Consider the following 23,259-nt stretch of genomic DNA (forward strand, 5'->3'; position numbering starts at 1 on the left):
CAGATTTTGGTGCATAAAACAGAACCATACATATTGTTTATGGTTACTTATATACTCTTAAGTCTGTTACAAATATTTTGTTTTAGCTATTCGTTGTACTTCCTAACACTTTGTAGCAAACAGTAATGTATTACAGCAGCTTAAAATTATACAATTCCATATAATTTTTTACCTTTCTTCTAAAATTGCTCTCATGGGCTAAACTGTAACAACCAATACAGGCTATAATTTTTTCAGATGTATTTAATTTAATTAGGTGCCCCATGTGGGGTATACTGTGCTGTAGCATACACATTTATGTGACGTAATGCAGCACTCAACTTCATTAGGAAATGTTAAAACTTTGCTGTACTTTTGCCAAAGGAATCTTTTATAAATATCAGGAACAAATTAATACCTGGCATAATTACGCTAGCTTGTGATGAGTTATATTTAGAATGAACTTCGGGTAGTATCTTTTTTCTTTTCCTTTTCCTTCCTCTTCACCACTCAAAGGATCAAGCATACATCTTGCCTTAGCAGTACCTATGGTGAGGCAGGAGTTTCCGTTACCCTGTTTGATTTCCCTGTGTAGAAAGGAAAAGTCACAGCCCAGCCCCTGCACAGGAACGCACATCTCCCAGAGTCTTCAGGAGCTGAAGACCATGAATGAGAAAAGCCCATCTCCACACACACGCTGTCTTGGCTTGCTCCACATGTTCATTTTAAGAGGGTCCAGAACATGCAAGATCTCTGAAAAAGCCCATGATCTTTTTCTACCCACTAATCACCCCGGCACATCTTGCTGCAGTCCAGTGCCAGGAGTAGTTAGTTCACACTGCTTGAGCATCTTCAACTGCTCCATTCAGATGCGGGACTGAACATGTAAATAGTGTAGCATACAGATTCTTCTAACACCGCTCCCCATCTTTTCTATATTTTGGCCTCTACCTGCTTCACCGTCACAGGGTCCTTCAGAGTAGCTGAGGCAGAATTTGTCTTCATGTGAACTTTATAAGAGGGATTGCACATGTTTCACTAGCTGACTAGGAATGTGAGCTGGAGCTTACCATGAGAAACTCATGCAGTTAGTGTTGGGTAAGCAGAATAGACGCATTTAGGGCTGGCCTCAGTACCCCAGATACAGCTAGAGGTCTCTAGGATTGCTGTGGTTCTCCAATCAGTCACTGATTCTGACAGTGTGCCCTTTATCCCTTACCTACCAACAGCAACCAGCTCCAGCCAGGACAGAGAACATCACACCTACCCAAGAGCTTCTGCTTGCTGCTTCCCCCTCCCTTTCCTGCATAGATGGTTGCAATTAGCAGCTTGTGTGATACCTGCAGCCCAAATGGCATGCCTGTAATAAGGTGCTCCCAGGCTGCCAGCCCACTGCTACTGATTGGGAGAGATATGTGGGTCTTTCTGCTTCCACTCTGGCTTGAGGAGTTGATAGGGAGACCTTCAGGCTGGTGGACTCAAGCCCTAACTGCCTGTGGAAAGTTGTTTCCAAAGAGCATGCACACTTCTTTCAGCCATGGGGACCACCCCAGCCTTTCCCTGTCTCAGTCCCAGAGAGAGAGTGGGTATGAGGTTTTTCCCAGAAATAACCCACAAGATGCCTGATGATGAGGATGTCGTTACGATAAATTCCAAATCGTTCAGTTCCTGTTCAGAAAACCAACAGCGCTTTCCAAGCACAGAATGGGACTAAGCCACGAAAGCTCCTGTTGTGTTTTCTGCCGAGAGAGAGCAATGTCACAGGAGTGATGGGGATCCACTGGTGAGGAAGTAGGAGATGGCAGGGAGGGAGCTGTCAGAGAGTCATGGGGAAGCTGAGCCTGTCCAGTGGTTGTCTGGAAGAGTTATGGCCACATCAGCAGGATAATAGGTTCTCCTGAACTTTAAATGCTCCTATTTGACGGATAAGAGGTGATACAGGGAAGCTGTTTTATTTTGACCCAATTCTGTATTCAAATGCTGCATGTGTCAGGTAAAATATGGTTTTATCTTACATGTCTCTATCACTGTTGGATAAAATGCAGTCTGAGAGGTTTTGGAAGAAATCTGTATTTTGGACATACTGAGACACATGGGAAAAGTGTTTGATTGTAGTAAGTTGAATAGTATTCCTCTTCTAGAATGATGGAAATTATGCTACCCACCAGGCTTCTGGTTTTGTTTACTAATAGCATATATGTATTTGTAAAATATGATAAGTATTATATTTATAAATTTTAAACTATTTCTATACACATGGGAATATTTTTTCAATATACCACTGGACAGTAAAATGCCTGTAGGTAGCCAAATAGGTAGATAGATGTAGACCTACTTATTGTGCCTTTCATAATAATACCAGCTTTGCCACAGAAGGAAATGTTGTCAGGTAGGTAACGCTGTATATTTCACAGAATGCCCTTAAATGCATGTAACGTTGCTTTCTGTGGCTTTCATTTTAGTACTGTTCCACCGATCAGGCTGCTGCAGGCACAGATGCAGAACATGTACAACAGTTCTATAATCTTCTGACTGCCTCCATTGACATAACCAGAGGCTGGGCAGAAAAAATCCCAGGATTTATTGACCTCCCAAAAGAAGATCAGACATTACTCATAGAGTCAGCTTTTTTGGAGCTGTTTGTACTAAGACTCTCCATCAGGTAACTATTTATTTCCTTTCCTCTTAAACTGATGTGAAAAACCATCCATCTAAATATTTTTAAGGAATAAATATGGTACTATCTATGAACATTGTCAGTTGTACCAAAAAACCCCACAAAACATCACTGTCTGAATCCACAGGATATGGTATTTGTTTTACATTGCAGAAAAAAACCCAAGAAAGCAATTTAAAAAGAGAGCATAGGTCTTGCTAATGTGCTTCTTTTTATTTGATATATCCCATCCTCTTCTTCCACAGTAGTTAAAACTGATCCTTGGGTACTATTTGAGCAGATTTGTTTCATACTCATCCGCATAAACTATAGAAAAGCACTTTCAGTATGAAAGTTTTTTCCTTTTCCCACTTCTTTTGTGCATGCACATCTTTGTCATCTGTTTTTGAAAAATATGAAGAAGATTTAAAGTCTTGTTGAGATTGTTTTTTCTCTTTAATACCAAGTCATTTAATAGAGATGCTATTTTTCAGTCTAGCACTAGTTAACACACTTTACCAAAAACACTTTTAGGGACTGAGAAAATTCCAGACTGGTGATTTGAATGATGCGCTTGTTTCTTTAGGTTGAAAATTACCTTTGCATGTGTTATTTAACAGGGATATTGGCAATGGGGAGGGGAAGGAGAGGAGAGCTTGGCCATTATATCTCTCTTACACATAGGTGTTCACATTTAAGAGTTTATGATGCTATGTGCATTGTGGTCCATTACTGCATTTATTTTCCATTGTTTTTTCCCCTATCAATTTTTACAATATGCAAAATGCAGATGAGACAAAGTACATGCTGAGAGTTGCAGAATTTTTGTATTGCAGAGTTTTGTATTTCCAAATGCACTCAATTAGTATTTTGATTCAAACATACAGTATTTAATGTAAAATGTCTTCTCTGTTTTTGCCTTTGGGCAGGACCAAAATCTTAACTAATTAGACAGTCTACACCACATGCTACAGCTAACCTCAGGCTTGTAAGTCTACAAAGTAAGCAATCATAGAAGCTTGTTTGTTGTACTTTGGCCTCAAGGGAGAAGCATATTGTCAAATGTGAATGCCCACATATGTCTCAGGATTATATGCCTTGGATTTTAAATGACAGGCACTTCAATACTGGTTATGCATTTTGCTGTAAAGTAGAAGATGCATTTCTAATTTTTTCAATTATTTTTATTTGAGGTCTGATACTGCTGAGGATAAGTTTGTATTCTGCAATGGACTTGTGCTTCATAGACTTCAGTGCCTTCGAGGATTTGGGGAGTGGCTCGACTCTATTAAAGACTTTTCCTTAAACTTAAAGAGCCTTAACCTTGATATCTCAGCCTTAGCAAGTTTATCAGCTCTAACTATGATTACAGGTAAGTGCTCCTTTGTTAATAGAAAGCTTTGGACTCTAGTGCTTTGCTTTAAGGTAGAGTCAAGCAATTTCAGTTAACTTAGCTATATTCAGGGTAAAGTGACTATGATTTTTAAGCACTGTCATGAGTATATTGAAATTGTGGGCTAACTTTAGACCATCAGATACCCCTGTTAAAATGTAATCTAACTCTTTATTTGTTCATGGTTTCATTGTTTTATTGGAATAGTCTCTAAAAAGCAAACTGCTTTCAGGCAAATCGTGTAGCTCCTACAACAACATTCAAAATACTTGCTGAATTCCTAGAAAAGCCTAATGAAATCACCAGAGCTAGGTCGTCTCCATAGGAATACTCCTTGGGTGGGGAAAAATTTAATGAAATATGACAAGGGAAAGTGTAGAGTATTGCGAATGACTTATTAGAGAACAGCATAGGGGAAAGGGACCTGGGGGTCCTGGTGGACAGCAGGATGACCATGAGCCAGCACTGTGCCCTGGTGGCCAGGAAGGCCAATGGCATCCTGGGGTGTATTAGAAGGGGGGTGGTTAGTAGGTCGAGAGAGGTTCTCCTCCCCCTCTACTCTGCCCTGGTGAGACCACATCTGGAATATTGTGTCCAGTTCTGGGCCCCTCAGTTCAAGAAGGACAGGGAACTGCTGGAGAGAGTCCAGCACAGGGCAACAAAGATGATTAAGGGAGTGGAGCATCTCCCTTATGAGGAAAGGCTGAGGGAGCTGCGTCTCTTTAGCTTGGAGAAGAGGAGACTGAGGGGCAACCTTATTAATTTTTACAAATATATAAAGGGTGAGTGTCACAAGGATGGAGCCGGGCTCTTCTCGGTGACAAACAATGGTAGGACAAGGGCTAATGGGTCCAAACTGGAACACAAGAGATTCCACTTAAATTTGAGAAGAAACTTCTTCTCAGTAAGGGTAACAGAACACTGGAACAGGCTGCCCAGGGGAGTTGTGGAGTCTCCTCCTCTGGACACATTCAAAACCCGCCTGGACACATTCCTGTGTAGCCTCATCTAAGTGTTCCTGCTGTGGCAGGTGGATTGGACTAGATGATCTTTTGAGGTCCCTTCCAATCCCTAACATTCTGTGATTCTGTGATCAGGGTAGCTTGAGAGCTTGGAGCTCTACAGCTGGTATATCTCACCTCTCATCAAGATAGCTAGACCAGAAAGAGTGCTTCACGAGGGCAGGCGGGCTGCTTTTGGTAGCCAAGCTACTGTAGGTGTTCCATGTACCGCTTTTTTGAGAGAGAAAATTGGAGAATAGTAAGAAAAAAAAAGTCTTTGCAGTTGTAAAAAAGCTTTGTGAAAAGCTTTTGGGTGTGAATGTGACCATATCACCCCTTCTGCCTGCTGGGGCAAACAGCAGCAAGCTGTCACAATCTGCCAAATCTGGCCAGTAAGTACAGAACAGCGGAGCATAACATAATAAAGTGTAATTTTACCATGCCTGAGATAACAAAGCCCCTTGACATACACACTGAATACCTTGGGCTTCTTGCAGCTGGAGAGGTACGGCTGATGGGAACAGGAAGGGTTGGGAGTGAGGGTGTCTGACAATCATGCAGCAGAAGTCAGGGCTGCAGTCATCTCTACGGAGAGCCTCACACTCATTTCAGAGAAGCTGGCAGTATGAAGGTACAACTGTGTTGTCAGTGTGGAACAGGACTGCAGCATGCCTGGAGCTGGGCCTTCCCAGGGATGCTGTAAGCTCTACTGGGATGGATATTGATTTCTTCATGCATTTCTGGCATCCACCAGTTTGCAGGTGGTGGCCTCAACAATATCAGCTGCAGTCTTCATTTTACCTAGGTGGAGGTCATGCTTGGGAAACGCTGAGGTAAAATGCTCAATTGCAAATATAGAAACTATGAATTGACCAATTTCTGTTGACATTTGTGGGTCAAGATTTTGGCTTCAGAGTTTGCTTGCTTCCTACATTTAGGTGAACGGTTAGTGTATATATGTTCTAGCATTCACTCTCTGCTTCTTAAGTAAAGTATTTTCAGGTTTTTAATTGCTTTCTATTAATTTTTTTTTGTGGTTGGAAAGGGTTCATTAAGGTCCAGTTTCCTTGATAAAACTCTTCAGTTCAGAATAGCTCATTAGAGTTGGTTTGTTCTGTATGAAAAAATTCCAAAATGAGTGATATGTTAAAGTGAGAAAGAACATCCCCAGCTTCTTTTTTTGCTCCTATATGTAAACAACCACTGACATGTGTTCACGCAGACTTACATATATATATTATAAATATATATGTGTGTGTGTGTATGTATAGACTTACCTATTTACATATACAAAACATATGTATGTGTATGCATTTAGATATCTATATATCAAGGACAGGTGCTGTTCCGCTATATATGTATTTCCATACAGGCATATATGCTCACATATATATATATATATTACATATCACCGATTTAGATTATTTACTATATATTAGATATATCTTCTTTAGGTAGACACAGTTAGCTTGTTCTTGATTATCTTCCTGGAGTCTGAGAGGATGCAGGTCAATGAACAGGACCCCAGGAAGCTGTTCAAGTGAATGTAGAAAAAACTATTTTATAGGAAGCAAAGTTTTTCTCCTTAAAAATCCACACCCTGTTTTAACGTGATAATTCTTTGTTCAGTTAGACACTGTTTGCTTGCCCTTACATAAAGAGTCAAAGTTGTCCAGTGCCTGGCTCAGGTCACCCAAAAATATTTAATAGAAATAGCTTTTAATTGACAACACCCCACATTTCTTTCTTTCTTTCCTTGATAACAACCCTTTCAGGAGTTGGCTATATCATGCTGGTCTTCCCACAGTTTCTAAATAAATGCTTTTAAAGGAGAGCATTCATGTTCATAAAAGCTTTAAGGTTTTCTGTGTTTGTCAAGCTTTTCTTGATTTCCTCACCTCTATGAGTGGGTGCTTAAAATTAATGTCATTTTCTGCTTATTCTTTTAGAGGCCAGTATATCTTAGCTGATTTGCTTTTAGGCACATAATACACCTTTGTGGGATTTAAATTAGATGAAAGCTCGTGTGTCTAGTGATGCATATTTACAGGTTTCAGATCTCCAAGGGAAGGTAACTGACTTAAGGACTCGGCCAAAAATTTGGTCACCTGGAAGTAGGTCGTATTCTATAAGGATGAACAATATTGAAAAATAAACAAAACTGTAAGAGGAAATCAGGTAATTATGGCTAAGAGAGTACTACAGCACAAAATTCTGGAGGGCAAGGTTCTTTTGAGAGTTTCTCAGTCATCACATATTGAAATTTTAAATTTAGGAAAGCCTTGAGATTTGCCTCTGGTGTCGCATCCCATGAGAAACGGCTTCTTGTCTTCTCCCCACAGCTTGAGTATGACAGGGCATGTGCTGGTTTTCAGCTAGTCCCAGCAAAAGATAAAAAGTCATAAAGATAAATTTCAGAAATCTGAAATCTGTTGAACATTGTTAAGCATTGTTTTGAGGCTTGGCTTAGATTTACATGAGTGTTTCAGGTGCCATTCTTTACCTCTGGAGGACGTACTCTTCTGTAATGGGCTGTTGGAGGCAATGGGTAGTTAGCAAACCCTGGTTCAAGCCCTTTTTGTGAGTCAGAGCAAGAGAGGGTGACCTTTTCCAGGAACACAGGATATCCGACTATTGAGTATTGCTGTCTTCTGTGTTGAGGCCATGTGAGCTGCAGAATGGCTGTTGTGTTTGATGATCTGGGGACAAGCTGGTGCTCAGGGGGACATCCAAGGCCCAGTCTCCTGTCTGATTCCAACAGGAAGGGAATCTGACCATGAATCTCCCATTTCCTAGATGGATATCCATGGCATTGGGCTGCAAGATAGGAAGGAGCAGGAAAGCTCTGTTTTGTTAATTGAGTTTCTTGCTTTTATTAGCAACACTGCAAAACAAAATGCTGGCTTGAGCAAAATTTTCTTCATTATTACAGAAGTTGCTCCAGTTCTTATTTTGCATTAGTCAGATCTTCATGACTTGAGGGTTCAAGCAAAAAGAGAAAAAGACAACAACACAGTGTTGTATAATAGTCATTGCTTGTTTTAATACTGTACAGCATCTCAGGTAGCACCAAATTCAAGCATTGTCTTTCCAGGTAAAGGAAAATGCTGCTGGGAATAATGACCTGTTGGTTTTTCTTGATTTTGCGAGTACTCTCCGTAGCCCAAACAAAGACGGGCTTTTAGAAAACAAACCCTCCTGTGTACTAGTCATTGGCAGTATTGCTGAAGAAGAAAAGCAAGAGAAGTCACTACTCTCTCCCACATGTTCTCTTTCTGTTCTGCAAGAGTGACAGGGAGAATTAACATTTCTCTCCCGGTGAAGGAAGAGGGAACAAAGGTAAAAATCAGTGCTGCAGGCTAAAAGACATTCTGCTTTTCTCAGTGTCCGAAGATACTGAAGGCTGTTATCTCATTTTGGGATGGAAGGCAGTCACAGCCCCAAGCCTGACAGTATTCAGGAAGCATTTGGACAACACCCTCAGACACAGGGTGTGAATTTTGGGGTTGTCATATGCAGGGACAGGAGTTGGACTCAATGATCCTTGTGGGTTCCTTCCAACTCAGGATATTCTGTGGTTCTATGAATGTCAAATTAGCTCCCCAGTAGCAGCCCTTAAACTAAGCCTACTGACTTGTTTGGAGCTGCGGAGCTCCATATCCTGTCTCAACCGCAGGTGCAGGTCACAGCATAGGATGCATGGTCATAGGGATATATAACCATTCATTCTGTTCAGTAGTTTTGAAGAGAACAACAGGAGACCCAGCGAGTATCACAATACTTACTAATTCACTGTTTGCTTTGAGTAAAACTAAAGGTATGTACAACATAAAATAAACAGGAAAATATTTTGTAATATTTTGCATTGCATAATCCATTAGAAAGTCCATATATTTGTGCTTTTCCTGCTTATTTAATGGTTCCTGGGAACTTGCAGTATGTTGCCTAGAAAGAAAAGCATCGTGTCAGATTGCTGCTGAATTTTCAAGTCCTTTCAGATAGGACATCAGCTTGAAAGAGCAGCCAGAGTGAAAGAAGTGACATCTGGTTAATTGTGTGTGGCTCACAAGCAGTTAAAACTCTGCAATGCCAAAGTACTTTTTTTTTTTTCTTTAAGGTGCTCCTTTAGGATCTTCATCTCTCTGTCTCCCTTCTCTTTTTTTACTTCCTTCATTTGGTTAAGAAGGGTTGGACACAACTTCCTCCAGAGCACGTCAGCAGCACTCTGAGCATCAGCCAGAAGAAAGTAGTTAGGACATAACACTCACCCCACATCCCCATGAAAGCAAGAAATTAGTTCTGTCCTGTTCTTTATCTCTGGATCACTCATTCTGCTGCGATGTAGGATCTAATGAGCTGAAGAAGAGTTCTAACATGGAAAGAAAGTGCTAGTCATCTTGGGACAAGTTCTGTCCTTAGTTCCACGTGGATGGTTTCTATCAGTGTAGTGTGTTACATGGATCACAAGTGTTCCTGCACAGCCACTCCATGCTGGGCTGGATAGTGTTGGTGATGAAGCTTTGCAGAGTAGACCAGATGTTAGCTCAGCCTATTCTTGAAAAAGCTTCCTTTGCTTCCCAAATGACCATTTATAATGCTCTGCTCTACAGTTTTTCTACCAGTGTCAAAATATAAAGATTGAGACTCAAACGCAGATAATCTCAAGGGCACACTCTAATTTAGCCTCAAATTTCTCCCTACTCTAAAACTGCTAGTGTTTTCTCTCTCTCTCTCTCGTTGATTCTCTTTCCCTCTCTGGCTCTTCCTTTCTCTATCCACATCAAAATATTATTGTTTTGCCCACTTGACACTCTCAGTGGGATGCTGCCGAGCACAGAGCATTCTAACCCTCATTCAGCCAAGCTCTTTCGGCATATGTTTTATTTTAAGTGTGTTACAGACCAGCCCAGAGCCACTGTATATATTGGGCTTATTCACACTCTTAATGCTTTGTTAGACTGGCATCAGGACATTGAAGAATACTGTGAGGTTTCAATTAATTATGAGTGTGTGTTTGTCTTCCTGCTGTTGGGCTTTCTGTTCCAGTTTACAAACACAATTTTTAGCATCATCAGTCATACCAGAAGTAGTTAGGAGTCTGGTGTGGCTAAAAAGTGTCTGGCTGCTGCAGTTCCTTTCTGAACATGAATTCGTCCAACTTCCCTATGGAAGGGAGGCTCACCTCCTCTTCAGCAGCAGATATCCTTCAGTATTGCTGCCAGGATCCTCCAGAGTGGGTGCTTCGTGTGCTGGGTCTACATAGGAGCAGGTGGCAGACTGGAGGAGTGTAGGAGATCCAGTTATAAAAAAAAAAAAAAAAAAAAATCTCCAGATTGCATTGTCTGCCTTCCCCCTGCCACTTTGCTGAGGAAAACACTATCAGCATCAAAGTGAAGTACTCACTCTTCCTTCTCCCTTCCCACCCTTTTGCTGAGGCAAGAACTCCTTCCTCCTACAGCAACCAGCAGTCTCTGTGTTACGCTGTGTTTTTTTTAAAGGAGGGAGCAAACTATGGTGTCCTGTGCGGTCATTCAGCTCGTCTGACTTTAGGTACCTTGCACAGCTGACAGAGAATACAGGGCACCTCCAGAAAGTTGATCCATCCACCTAAAATCATAATCATCATCTAAAAATGACCATCCTTCCACTGATGTCAGGAGGAGCTGGAGAAGTCTGTGCTCCCAACTTGGGCACAATTGTGAAGTGCCTGAGAGTCAAGCAGGATGAATGTGGGCCAGTTTGCAACAGGAAAGGAGACTCTTGGATGTTTGCAACAGGAAAGGAGATTCTTGGATGTGCTGAGTCAAAATCAAGCTGTGTAACAAAGTGTGCACAAGACAAGCAGAAAGCTGTAGGAAACAGAGCCTCACATTTATTGCATTTGAGTTATAGAAGGGGAAGAGGATTGTGAAGGGGGAAGAGAAAGTCAGATAACTACACTAAAACCAAGGCAATCAAGAGACCTATCTGAAGTCTGTAGCGTAAATGCGTTGCATTTCTGATTGGACAGACAGCTCAGAATTAATTAAGGCTAAAAGTGACCTACCCTGACACAGAGCACAGAGCTCAAGGGTCTTTGAGATACTCTAGGTCTTTGAAATACTTGTGCTCTTTGAGAGGTGTTTCTCGCAAAGGTCTGGCCCTGGCATAATCTCCCCCATGTCAGAGATTAGGGACAGAAAGACTAGCACAGCTGGTAACAGGGTTTCCTGCTCTTTTACTATCTTCCTATCAAGTTTTTGCTGATCAGTGTAATTATAGCGCAGAATTGCATAGAGAATCCTGGGAAAAGGAGAAAGATGTAAAAACCTTGCTGTGTTTAGTTTGCCAGAATGAGCTGCTAAGTTTGCAGAGCTTTAGAGGCAAGACTTCTGATGAATCATTTTGACGGGCTTATGGAGAGCATCTTTGCCATAAATCACCATTTTTCTTGCAAAAATCAATGGAATCCTAAAACACCAGGCTGAGAAATCCTATATTCACTTTACCCAGTGCCTTTTTAATTGTCATTACAAGAAAGTTTGAATACAATAATATTTACACACCTCCTCAATCAGTTAGAGAAAATCTATCGGTTTTGACTAGCTGTCCTTCTTGAGATAAATCTTTGCCTTATCATTCCTGTGTGGATAAGAACATCATGTGGAAAACGGCAAAGTATTAGAGTCCATCAGCTTCAGTGCCAGTGCACACACTTACTACAGGTGGCTCGTGCTGCTCCCTTCAGGTTGAGTAAGAAAGAGAGTGGGTCTTCCTTTGCCCAAACCAGACTGACTGTGTGGAAATAAGATTAAAAAAAATTCTAAAAAAGAGTGTTTCCTGCTATCTGAACCCTAACTATTAAATTTAAATCTTTGAGTAAATGCAACCCAAGACCCCTCAACTGTACCGAAGAGAGGAGCTGTTTGTTACACTAGTACAGTTCCCAGAAACTAGTTGGATACTAACAGTATCAGAGCACACAGTGCCCTTTTCCAGCGGTAGAGCTTCCACACAGATGGCTTTGACTTTCTGTTGCTCCACAAGGGATGCCTTATGGATTTGAGAGTGAAAATCCCCAAGGAAGCTCCAGTCATGAGGAATTACCTTTGTAGAGATTTGTAAGCAGCAAAGGCTGTTGCATGGCACTTCATGCAGGACAGCGTGGTTTGCTGGAAACTGCTTTCCTATTGTAGCACCAGAGGGTGGCTTAAGGACAGAGTATCTCCTAATTCTGAATTTCCGTGATTTTGTTATTTAAAGTAGAGCTAGTAATATTATAAACTTTGCACGCATTGTGTTTTGCTTCAGTATGTTTTATGGGTAGCCACCGAACACACAGTTTGTTCATGAAACCTTCTGAAATTCTCAGTGTGAAACAAAGACTGTTTAATTCTGGCTGGAAAAGTTAACAACGTTGTTGTGTGCTCTAGAGCCAGCAATCATTTTCCATACTCTGCAGCAAGGTACACACCTACTGATGCATTCGTTTAAAAATGTGCTCTGCTGATTTGTAGTCAGGTTGTGGATCCATTCTAGTATTTCAGCTCCCTAGATCTATAAAGATATCTTCACTTACACAGCCAGGAAACAACCTCAAAACAGATTAAAAGATGGGAACTCTTCAAAGACTGCAAGATTAATTTAATGTCCTGCAGATTCTCTCAGTAGGCTGGTGGTAAAAAAACCCAACACCCTTACAGCTTTTCAAATCTGTATAAAATATTTATCCATCAAGATTTTTAATGGCAGAATCTGCCTAAGAATTTACTCTCGGTGACCTGTATAGTTAAGGCTTACACAATTACACTATACACCATTTACTGGAAAGGCTTTAAATATTCATTGACTCCTCGTGTTTTAATGTAAACAAGGCACTTAGAGTACCTAGAGTTTTTAATTCCTGCAAGGTGAAAAAGATGTCTGAAGCAGATGTTACTGCTTGGATGAGTGTTGCTCTGAAGCAACAGGGCAGATAGATGGTACTTAAATGACAGAGCACAGTAGCTTCTGGCCAGAGATGTACACGTCTGCAAAGCTCTGATTCTCATCCCAAACCAGTATTCTCCAGGAGCTGGCTCTGCCTAAGTAAATAAAGTTGAAAAAAAGTGTAAAATGGGTGAATATCAGTGGAAAATCAGACTTTTCCATTTCTGACTGCCTTCATTGAATCTCGTCTGTTTTATTGGTTTGTCAAGAACATCTAGCCAAAACAGGAGGTAAGGGGAGGCAATGAGGAGTTTATATTCACATGTCTGGGCAAGGCACCACTGCACCGTATGCAGACATTATGCCTGCTTGTGGATGTAAAGAAAACTATACTCTTTTCAGTGTTGTAGGATGAACACAGAAAGTATCTATTGCCTGCTCCTCCTGCAACAGAGGAACAAGACTTTGGGGCAAGGGACACAATATGGCGTGTGGCTGCCAAGGATAGGAGAGAGGACCAGGGGAAGCAAACAATTTCAAATGCATCAAACACGAGAACTGCTGCAATTAGTCACTCCTTATCCGCTACTGTCACTGTTTTTATATGTCTGGTTAAAATGCATTTAACCTGCATTTTCTTATACTGCCCTATCTGGTATTATTCTATTTCATGTGTAAATTATTATGACTTTGCTATTAAACAAGTTCTTACCTATGAATTTCAAAGTCAAAGGTAAATATCACAAAATTATTTGTTCTGAAATGTTGTATGAATTTATCCACTAAATCTTGATAGCAAACAGCACAAAATTATCTTTCCCTGTGTACCAGTAAAGAGCCTGATTATAATGAATCACAAATCTGATTCATTCTATTTATGCTTAAAGAACTGTGGATGCGTTTAACATGACTGTAACATTTTAAAAGGCTATTAGAAGGGGGATGGACCCCCTATCCCCTTCCTTTTAGGAATGCTGAGGTTTTGGTGACAGATAACACAGCTGCCTTCTCACTTTTGCTCGCTCAAAACAAAATAGTTAACTTCCAGGCTTCTTTTATCTTAGTCCTTTTAAAGACGAATCAACTAAAAAGCAGCAGCCGATCAAAATAACAAAGGGTGGTAAGGTGCCTTTAGTTTCTTGTAAGTGTCTCTGCAAATTCCTGGTGGAATTCTAGGCCTGGCGCTTATGGAGCTGGCTAAGGATATCGATCGCCACTTGAATTCACTGAATAAATAATGGTTGCCATAGTTATTGAGCATTCACAACTGGTGGGGAAGCACGGAAATCTCCAAAACACCTCCTGTGATAGTATTGCTGGAAAATCACCCAATTAATTCTGTCTCCTATCATGAAAATTATGCGAGATACAGCAGATGCTTGGACTCCTTGTACTAGAATTTGAATCGTAATTGAGCACCTCTGCCACCTATTTTAGCAGCTAAAGAGAAAAGGGCACTTGCCATCTCTTACTTTTGTGTGGCAGAAAGGTTAACTGACATGGTGTAACCCCAGCTGTTCTGAGAAATCTTACACTTTCAAAGCATTTTTTCCTTGAGTACCGGAGTATGGATTTGGGTTACACTGAAGAAAACGAGTTCTCTCCATTTGTGGTAGGGATGCTGATCTCTTTTATTATTTTTTTCTCTTGTGTAGCAGAACGACATGGATTAAAAGAACCAAAGAAAGTGGAAGAGCTATGCAACAAGATCACAAGCAGTTTGAAAGATCACCTAACTTTCAGTTGCCAAAACAAAGGACAACCGCTTGAGTCTGCAGAGCCGAAGGTACTGGGTGTTCTGGCTGACTTGCGTTCTCTCTGCACACTGGGACTGCAGCGCATCTTTTACCTGAAACTGGAAGATTTGGTGCCAGCCCCTTCCATTATCGACAGGCTGTTTCTGGACACCTTACCCTTCTGAGTCAAAGCACCCTCGTGAGAGGCAAATGCCCACCAGAGCAGGCAAATGGATCGTGACTTACAGCTAACATTTCTGCCCTCACTTAACAGAAAAGTAGCTCCGAGTCTAAAATGAGGTCTTTTCTGGCGCTTTGTCCTTACAACCTGAAGCCTGAAACTTACTGGCTTACCGTTTTGGGGTTGTGTTATTTGTTTTCTTTCGTGTGATTTGGGATTTTTAAACGGCTAATGTGGCACTTTTGGACAGTGCTATCCCAGCAGCAGTTAAAAGGTTAACATGACTGTTTTAAATCTGTTGGTTAACACCTCATGCTACATGAGGAATAAAATTGTAGAAGCTGTGCTTGAAAACAAGAACAGCGAATAGTTGTCTGCCAGGGTAGTATGTGTTTTGTGAGGATACCTTTAGCATACTTCCTGTATCAAGGGCACATACATCAGCACAATCTAAACAAAAATTCACTTTTTTAGCAAAGTACATTCAATTGAACATTTCATACCAATCGAATATAGCAAAACGACAATGGCTGTTAGCTCCCATGTTCAAGTGCAATTTTTTAAAGTGCTGTCTTACTAAGTCTCGTTTATTAACTAATTTATTTTACTAGGAAAACAAACAGAAGAAATCAAGTGAGAAAATTATGTGCACTAACTTACCTGACAGAGTTTTCCAAACTTGATTCCATGTAGCGTGACTTATTGACAAATGTATGTGGAAGACACGGGAGCAACTGTGGCTCAGTTGTTCCTCAGCTAAGGAAACCCAAGGAAGTAGTGATTGGAGCATACAGGGTCAGCATCAGGGATAGTTCAGTTTTAGACTTTTAACATAAGCAACTAGTTAGTAAACAGGCGGAAGGCGGTTTTCAAGAACAAGCAAGTCTTGTAAAATAGTATGAATGTAAGTGCTAGGAAGGATATAGTGGGCTGCGTTTAAACATTCCGTGTTCGTACTCCTTTTTGTATGTTTATACTGTTGATGCCATATTAATATGAAATAATTTGTTGCATAGTGTCTTTATTTGTATAAATGTTTGTATGCATGGTATATTGTAATGGCTTTGCCTGTATTTATTGCAATGACTGCCAGCTCATGGGAGCCCTGTTACACATGATAACTAAATGGGGTGTTCACACTGACTCAGACACACCAGTTGGAAAACTATATACATATATATAATGTGTATATATATATGTATATACCTTTATTTGTGTGCGTGTGTGTGCGCGTGTCTTTTTATTAACCATTTGTATATAAAATATCTGTCAAATCACAAGCAGAGTTATTTTACAGTTTATTTGCAGTGACTTCTAAGGCAGTACTGTTTAGCACTTTGATATTAAAATCTTGCTCATGTTTTGCTAAATTCAAATGATATTTAAGAAGTTTAGTTCTAAAAAACTTTATATGCACTGTATTAAGTCAAAATTTTGTTGGTCATTTTGCTAAGGAAATTTTTGAATGTCAACCTGATGTCACTGTATCTTTTGTTAGCTTTAAACATTCTAGCTTTTGTCTTTTTTTAAACTATGCTGTTTATATGGAAATTAAATTATACAATCAAACAGATGCCAAATGAATTGCCTAATTGCTGCAAAGGATAACCCAGATATTGAGTCACTGTATGGTTTTCAAATAGTAATCTGGTATTTTATCACTTACTATGTTTGGATGTGCTTTTATGAAAAAATTATTCTTATATCAAGATTTATAGTAGTGTCAATAGGGAAACAGACTTCTAATCACTATAGTTAATATTTCCGGTTTACCTGCAGATAATATTTGGAAAAGTATTGCTTTTTGTATTGACTTTTAAGCTTATGTGCAAACATAATAGCATAATTAAATATCAGAGAAGCTAATGTTTCTTGTAGGTTGCTGTAACAAGCCTGACCAGCAAGACAAATATATTTTGACTGAATTTGCTTTTGTATATACTAAATATATATATACACGTATATATATATACACTCACACACATGTGCGCATACAAAAACATACAGACAGAAGATCCAAAAGTATGTTTACTTTTGTCTCCTTGTGTAAGACACAAGGTCCCTTGAGAAATGACTTTTATCTAGGGACAAATCCTGCCAGGTGCTGAGCACCCACCAGATGAGGGCTTGCAGGTGCTTCCTGCGAGTGGGCCCTTACAAAGACTTTTCAGGCGAATCAGCATAGTACAGTAAAATTGCTTTTTTGTTGAGCAAGGTTTATTTATTAAGTGGGATGCGAGTGGGAGGTAGCAGGTCCAGAGCCCCGTGTGAGATTTCATGTAGCCAGTGTCCTCCAGTCTTCCATAGACAGTCTTAACTGTGATACTCTCCCAAATCCCGTCATCTGTGGAATTGTCCTTCACGTCAACTTCATGACACAGATTCATCCCAGAGTACAAGCAGTGACAAATCACAATGGTAAAAGAAAGAGTCAATGCAGACTAAATCTAGTACTTCTCTTACCGCTCTCTCAGTGTGAACATGCCTTTGTCTAGGCAGAATTCAGGAATATATCAGGTGTTAAGGGAGAGTGCCTTGTTTTTATTTCAGACAACAGTGTTTCAAGAGTTTTTTCACTCCGCTAACTGCAGTACTTTTTTTCTTTTTCTGTTTTGTTTTGGTTTTTTTTTTTGGTGGTGTTAACCTGTGGGTTGAAAGAAATGCTCTTGTACATATACAATGTAAATTAAAATTATTAAATTGAATAACATTTTTTTCAGAGGCCCCATGTGTGTTGAATAAGTATGCTTAATTCTGTTAAAATCTGATGTGAATTTTTTATCATTTATAAAACATTTAAAAAATTGTCTACTTGAGTCTTAAAAGTGGAAAACTTGCTGAAGCATGCTTAAGAACACTGGCAATTTAATGGCTAGTCTTTTGATTAAAATAGCTTTTATATAAATACAATCAGACCTGTGGTGTCTGGCTACGCAATTTCAATTAGATGTTGAGAGCTGGACCATGGTTGTCCCAGAAGTTGAACTACATAAGGACCAGAGCAGAGAGACCACCTGCCCCTCACTGTACTTCTCTTCCATGGCAGGAAGAGATTGTCATTAACTCATTAATGGTGATGATAGCCACAAGGGAGGGAGGGGACTACTATGGTGCTGGTGGTCCCATAGCACATATGGCTGGCTAGAAGGAGAACAGAGCTCTGATCCCATCTTCTGCCCCTTTGTGTCAGTAAATCCTGGGAAGACACGGCTCCAGCAGGCACATGCAGTGTTTTCTATATAAATCTGTGTCCAGCTCCTTTCCTGACCATGCCTTTGCTTTGCAAGAGGAACCATCTATCCCCGCCAGACAAAACTGCTTGGCTACAAACGTGTTTTCTACAAATGCAGTTTTGAGAGGCATCTGTCACTATTCAGGTATTGCCATGAGTACCTGTGGTTCCAGCACATCTCCATGAGAGCTGTTCAGCCCGAAGTGCCCAGTTGGAGGTGACATCAAATGATGTGCAGTGGCAGGCGGCAGGATTGGCAGCTCCTGCTTTGGAAATATAACAAAAAAAAGGTTGCTCAAACTCCCCCAAATTATCTGTTGCTTTTTTTCCTCTCCTTTATTAAAACAAACAAACAAACAAACAAAAAAAACACACCTCTGACTTTTAAACTCCTTAATGAGAACGGCAATGGGGTTTGCATAATAGTCCCCTGTTAGGCATAACACACAGATCTCATGGCCAGGGTCTGAATTTTCACCCTACAAGACAAAGCTTATCCTCACTAAACTCACAAATACCTCCATTTGTAGTTACTTGAGGGACTGCAAATTGTGTCCTTAAACATGAGAACAGAACTGTGTCCTGATCTAACAGCACTCGTATCCTTATGTGTGCCTTACGTGCTTCTACTCCTAAGTCACATCAGTGGCAGAGTCCATCACACCCAGGGACTGACTGTGGCATTGGAAATTTGGGCTGAGGCAGGAGTATGATACCAGGTTCCTCTAGCAGAGACCATCCTGCAACAGGAGACTGACACCAAGGCACCCCAAGTCATTGAGTGACTTTAAATCGAGGTGAGTCCAATCTCTTCCTACAGCTTTCCTATCTTTACTTTTCACATTGCATTTGTCCAATTATAGAAAGCTGAAAGTTCAGTCATGTCGCATAAAGGAGAGAGCGAGAGAGATTTAATTGTATAAAATCAAGCGTGACTCTAACAAGAATTGGCAACTCCCTCTATGGAAGCTATGAAACATGTCTTTTGATTAATTATTTGTATTATAGCAACACCTAGAGGCCACGACAGAGATCAGGACCCCAATTTGCTAGCTACCCTAATTAGCACCTCCAGTCCCCACCCAGAAGTTCCAGGCCAAACAGACAAAAGAAAAAGAAATAGGAGCAACACAGGAGAAAAGGAGTAGAGTGCCATGCCCAAGGGCATATAGCATTTCAGTCACAGAGTTGGGAATAAAAACTTTTGTTTACTGAGCTAGTGTCCAGTGAATGCTCCTATTTTGTTTTCCTTTTCTTTCCCTGGGCAATTTATGCTGCCACTGTATCAAATTTTGTGCAAACACAATAAAAGCATTGAAAAATTCAAAATAAGCCGTGTATTCAAACTGATCTTGTTTACCCTGCATATATAAGTTATTAATGAGACTATTCAAAATCCTGGTCAATCACATGCTTGGAACTAAGCTGTGATACAAACTAAATAGTATTTAGAAAAGAGATATTTAGCTGTTCTTTCTTAAATCAATGAAATTGACCATTAAAAATATTTCAAGATACAGATTAAACAAAAATTATGAATAGATAAAAAAGGTTAACTTTTAAAAATGCTAAAATATGGGAATAAATGGGGAGTAAATGAACCAAATTCTTAGCAGGGGATGACATATTTGAGAACTGTACTCCAGGCCTACGTTTGTGAGAATTACCAATACAATGATTTGTCAAATAAAAGAAAAATAAATTTGTTTGCCATACAGAAACAATCTTAGCAATTTTTCTTCTGTTTTCTTTTTTAAGATTAGTCATCTTTATATATACATTCATAATACAGAATATTCTGGCTTCATTTAATTACAGGTGAAGTTTGAATACATGAAGTTCTAACATGGTTGTGAAAGTCAGACAAGATTAAGATTCTGACCTAAACTCACAAAAGCAAGGATTTTCTTTAAAGAGAAGGGTGTGTGTCCAACTGTAATTAGGTACTACGTATATTGCAAGATACTTATGTGTGTATAATGGAACTACTTTTAATGTCAAGTACAAGATTCTAAAGTCACAAAAGAGACAAGACCATAGGGGAAAATGCCTTTTTTCCTCTGTTGTTTAATATTTTCATAGAATTGTTTTAGTTGCAAGAGACCTTTACAATCATCCAATCCAACAGTTAACACTACCAAATCAAGCGCTAAACCATGTCCCTAAGAACCTCACCTACGCATCTTTTAAACACCTCCAGGGATGACAACTCAACCACTTCCCTGGGTAGCCTGTTCCAATGCCTGACAACCCTTTCTGTGAAGAATTTTTTCCTAATATCCAATCTGAATCTCTCCTGGTACAACCTCTTGTCCTATCACTTTTTTCTTGGGAGAAGAGACCAAAACCCCCCATGCTACAACCTCCTTTCAGGTAGTTGTAGACAGTGATCAGGTCTCCCCTCAGCCTCCTTTTCTCCAGGCTGAACAGCCCCAGTTCCCTCAGCTGCTCCTCATCAGACTTGTGCTCCAGACCCCTCACCAGCTTCATTGCCCTTCTCTGAACTCTCTCCAGCACCTCAATGTCTTTCCTGTAGTGAGGGGCCCAAAAAACTGTAAACAGCATTCGAGGTGCAGCCTCACCAGTGCTGAGTACAGAGGGATGATCACTTCTCTAGTCCTGCTGGCTATACTATTCCTGATACAAGCCAGGATGCTGTTGGCCTCGTTGGCCACCTCATTGGCACACTGCTGGCTCACATTCAGCTGGCTGTCAATCAATACCCATAGTCCTTTTCCACCAGGCAGCTTTCCAGCCACTCTTCCCTGAACCTGTAGTGCTGCCTGGGGTTGTTGTGACCCAAGCGCAGGACCCGGCACTTGGCCTTGTTGAACCTCATACAGTTGGCCTCAGGCCATCGAACCAGCCAGTTCAGATCCCTTTGTGGAGCCTTCCTACCCTCCAGCAGATCAACACTCCCACCCAACTTGGTGTCATCTGCAAACTTACTGAGGGTACGTTCTATTCCTTCATATGGATCACTGATAAAGAGATTAAACAGAACTGGCTCCAATACTGAGCCCTGTGGAACACCACTTGTGACCAGCTGCCAACTGAATTTAACTCCATTCACCACAACTCTTTAGGTCTGGTGCTCCAATCAGTTCTTTACCCAGCAAGAATATGTCCATCCAAGCCATGAGCAGCCAGTTTCTCCAGGAGAATGCCATGAGAAACGGTGTGAAAGGCTTTACTGAAGTCTAAGTACACAACATCCACAGCTCTCCCCTCCTTCACTAATCAGGTCACCTTGCCATAGAAGGAGCTCAGATCAGTCAAACTAGACCCAACTTTCATAAACCCACACTGACTGAGCCTGACCACCTGATTGTCCTGTACGTTCTGTGTGATGGCATTCAAGATGATCTGCTCCATTTTACACTGTTTATGACTTTTTCTTTAAAAAATAGAGAACTCCAGGCCTGTTTAGATGGAATTTTATCTCAAATAACTAAATAAATAAACAAACAAGCTAAGTGACATTTATAGAAAGAAATGTGTTTAAGTAGCTGAAATATCTCAAATAACCGAAAGTCTTTAACCTGGTAAGTAATGTATTAAAAAAATCTCCATCCACAGTAACTTCCACTGTGGTCTGTGATTAAGCACTACTGTAGAATGAAAGTGAATTACAGAGATGGTTTGATATTGGTGAAACTTTCAAACATAGCAGGCAGAAAACAGAAATTAATTTACCTTTCCTGGTGTCTTATTATTTATCTTGCTGTGTTTCCTAATTAATTGACGATATTGATGTTTACACAGGGATTTGCTCCTTTCCAACTTCGCTTGATCCTGGGAAGAAGTCAGAATGCTGCATTTGTAGTACCACATTTATTGCCATGGCAACAGTCAGGGATTTCACAAACACTAATTAGGGTTGGCAACTTGGAATGTTTTCAGTACAGTCCCATATAATTTTCCCTCTTTTATCCATTTCTCATTATACCTTACTCTAACGATTGGCTTCTTCAGTATATATGCAGGTTTCCCCCCATGTCCTCGGGATTCATTTAATACCTTCTCTGATTTACAGCCACCTTTCTTACACCTCCGCACACAGCCAGTTAAGGAATAACTGCAGTCCCTACCTGAATTTGTGTCAAGCTCCATTTCTTACACTTCAAATTAATCCAAGTTTCAGTACAACCAGCTGGTTTCTACACTAGCATGTGCAAAAGTAGTAAGGAAAGGTATGGAGGCTTAGCTGCATCTTCCCAGACAAGCTACTTTTAAAGCTAGATGCTAAATCTTGCTGAAGCTGGAGTACAAGCCTTCTGTTTGTGGGAGCTTAAGTTCTGCGAACATCCAAAGATCATGCAAAATATTTTAAATCAAGTATATCAAGAACGTTTATAGACATTTAATTTACCATGTAATAGTATGGAGAGATGGGCCCATGTGAACCTCATGAAGTTCAACAAGGCTAAGTGCAAGGTCTTTCAGCTGGATCAGGGCAAATCCCAAATGTGAGTAGAATCTGGGCAATGAGACAATTGAGAACAGCCCTATGGAGGAGGACTCAGCCGTAGTGGTGGATGAAGAACTGAATACGACCCGGCAACGTGTGCTCACAGCCTGGAAAGCCAACCTGGGCTGCATCAAAAGAAGTGGGACCAGCAGGTTGAGGGAAGTGATTCTCCCCCTCAACTCTGGCTCTACTGAGACCCCACCTGGAGTACTGCGTCCAGGTCTGAGGCCCCCAACAGAAGAAGGACATGGACCCATTGGAGTGAGTCCAGAGAAAAGCCACGAAGGTGATCACAGGGCCTGGAGCACCTCTGCTATGAAAACAGGCTGAGAGAGTTGGGCTTACTTTGCCTAGAGAAAATAAGGCTCTGAGGACACAAGGCTTCCAGTACCTCAAGGAGGCCTACAGGAAAGATAGGGAGGTACTCTTAATCAGGGAGATGAGGGCTAATGGCTTTGAACTGAAAGAGGGTAGATTTAGATTAGCTATAAGGAAGAAATTCTTTACTCTACAGGTGGTGAGGCACAGGAAAAGGTTGCCCAGAGAAGCTGTGGATGACCAATCCCTGGGAGTGTTCAAGGCCAAGTTAGACAGGGCTTTAAGCAACCTGGTCTAGCAAAAGGTGTCACTTCCCATGGCATTGGGGTTGGAACTATTAATAGATGATCTTCAAAAGTGCCTTCCAACCTAAACCATTTTATG

General features: G+C 40.6%; 1 protein-coding gene across 3 annotated transcripts in view; it reads left to right on the top strand.

Annotated features, from left to right (window-relative positions):
* The window catches only part of NR4A3 (nuclear receptor subfamily 4 group A member 3), a 30,482-nt gene extending 12,906 nt beyond the window's left edge, over positions 1–17,576 (top strand). For 2 of the 3 annotated variants that reach the window (XM_065832821.2, XM_071804325.1), the window contains exons 6-8: positions 2,442–2,641; positions 3,829–4,007; positions 14,593–17,576. In XM_065832821.2, the coding sequence (XP_065688893.1) occupies positions 2,442–2,641; positions 3,829–4,007; positions 14,593–14,858 (645 nt within the window). In that variant the 3' untranslated portion in view covers positions 14,859–17,576. The remainder of the gene's footprint in view (positions 1–2,441; positions 2,642–3,828; positions 4,008–14,592) is intronic. The other variant, XM_071804326.1, reaches the window with a different exon arrangement.
* Positions 17,577–23,259: the final 5,683 nt, after the last annotated feature.

Source organism: Patagioenas fasciata, chromosome 2 (genome assembly GCF_037038585.1).
Source record: "Patagioenas fasciata isolate bPatFas1 chromosome 2, bPatFas1.hap1, whole genome shotgun sequence".
In the NCBI taxonomy this organism is placed as follows: Eukaryota; Metazoa; Chordata; class Aves; order Columbiformes; family Columbidae; genus Patagioenas; species Patagioenas fasciata.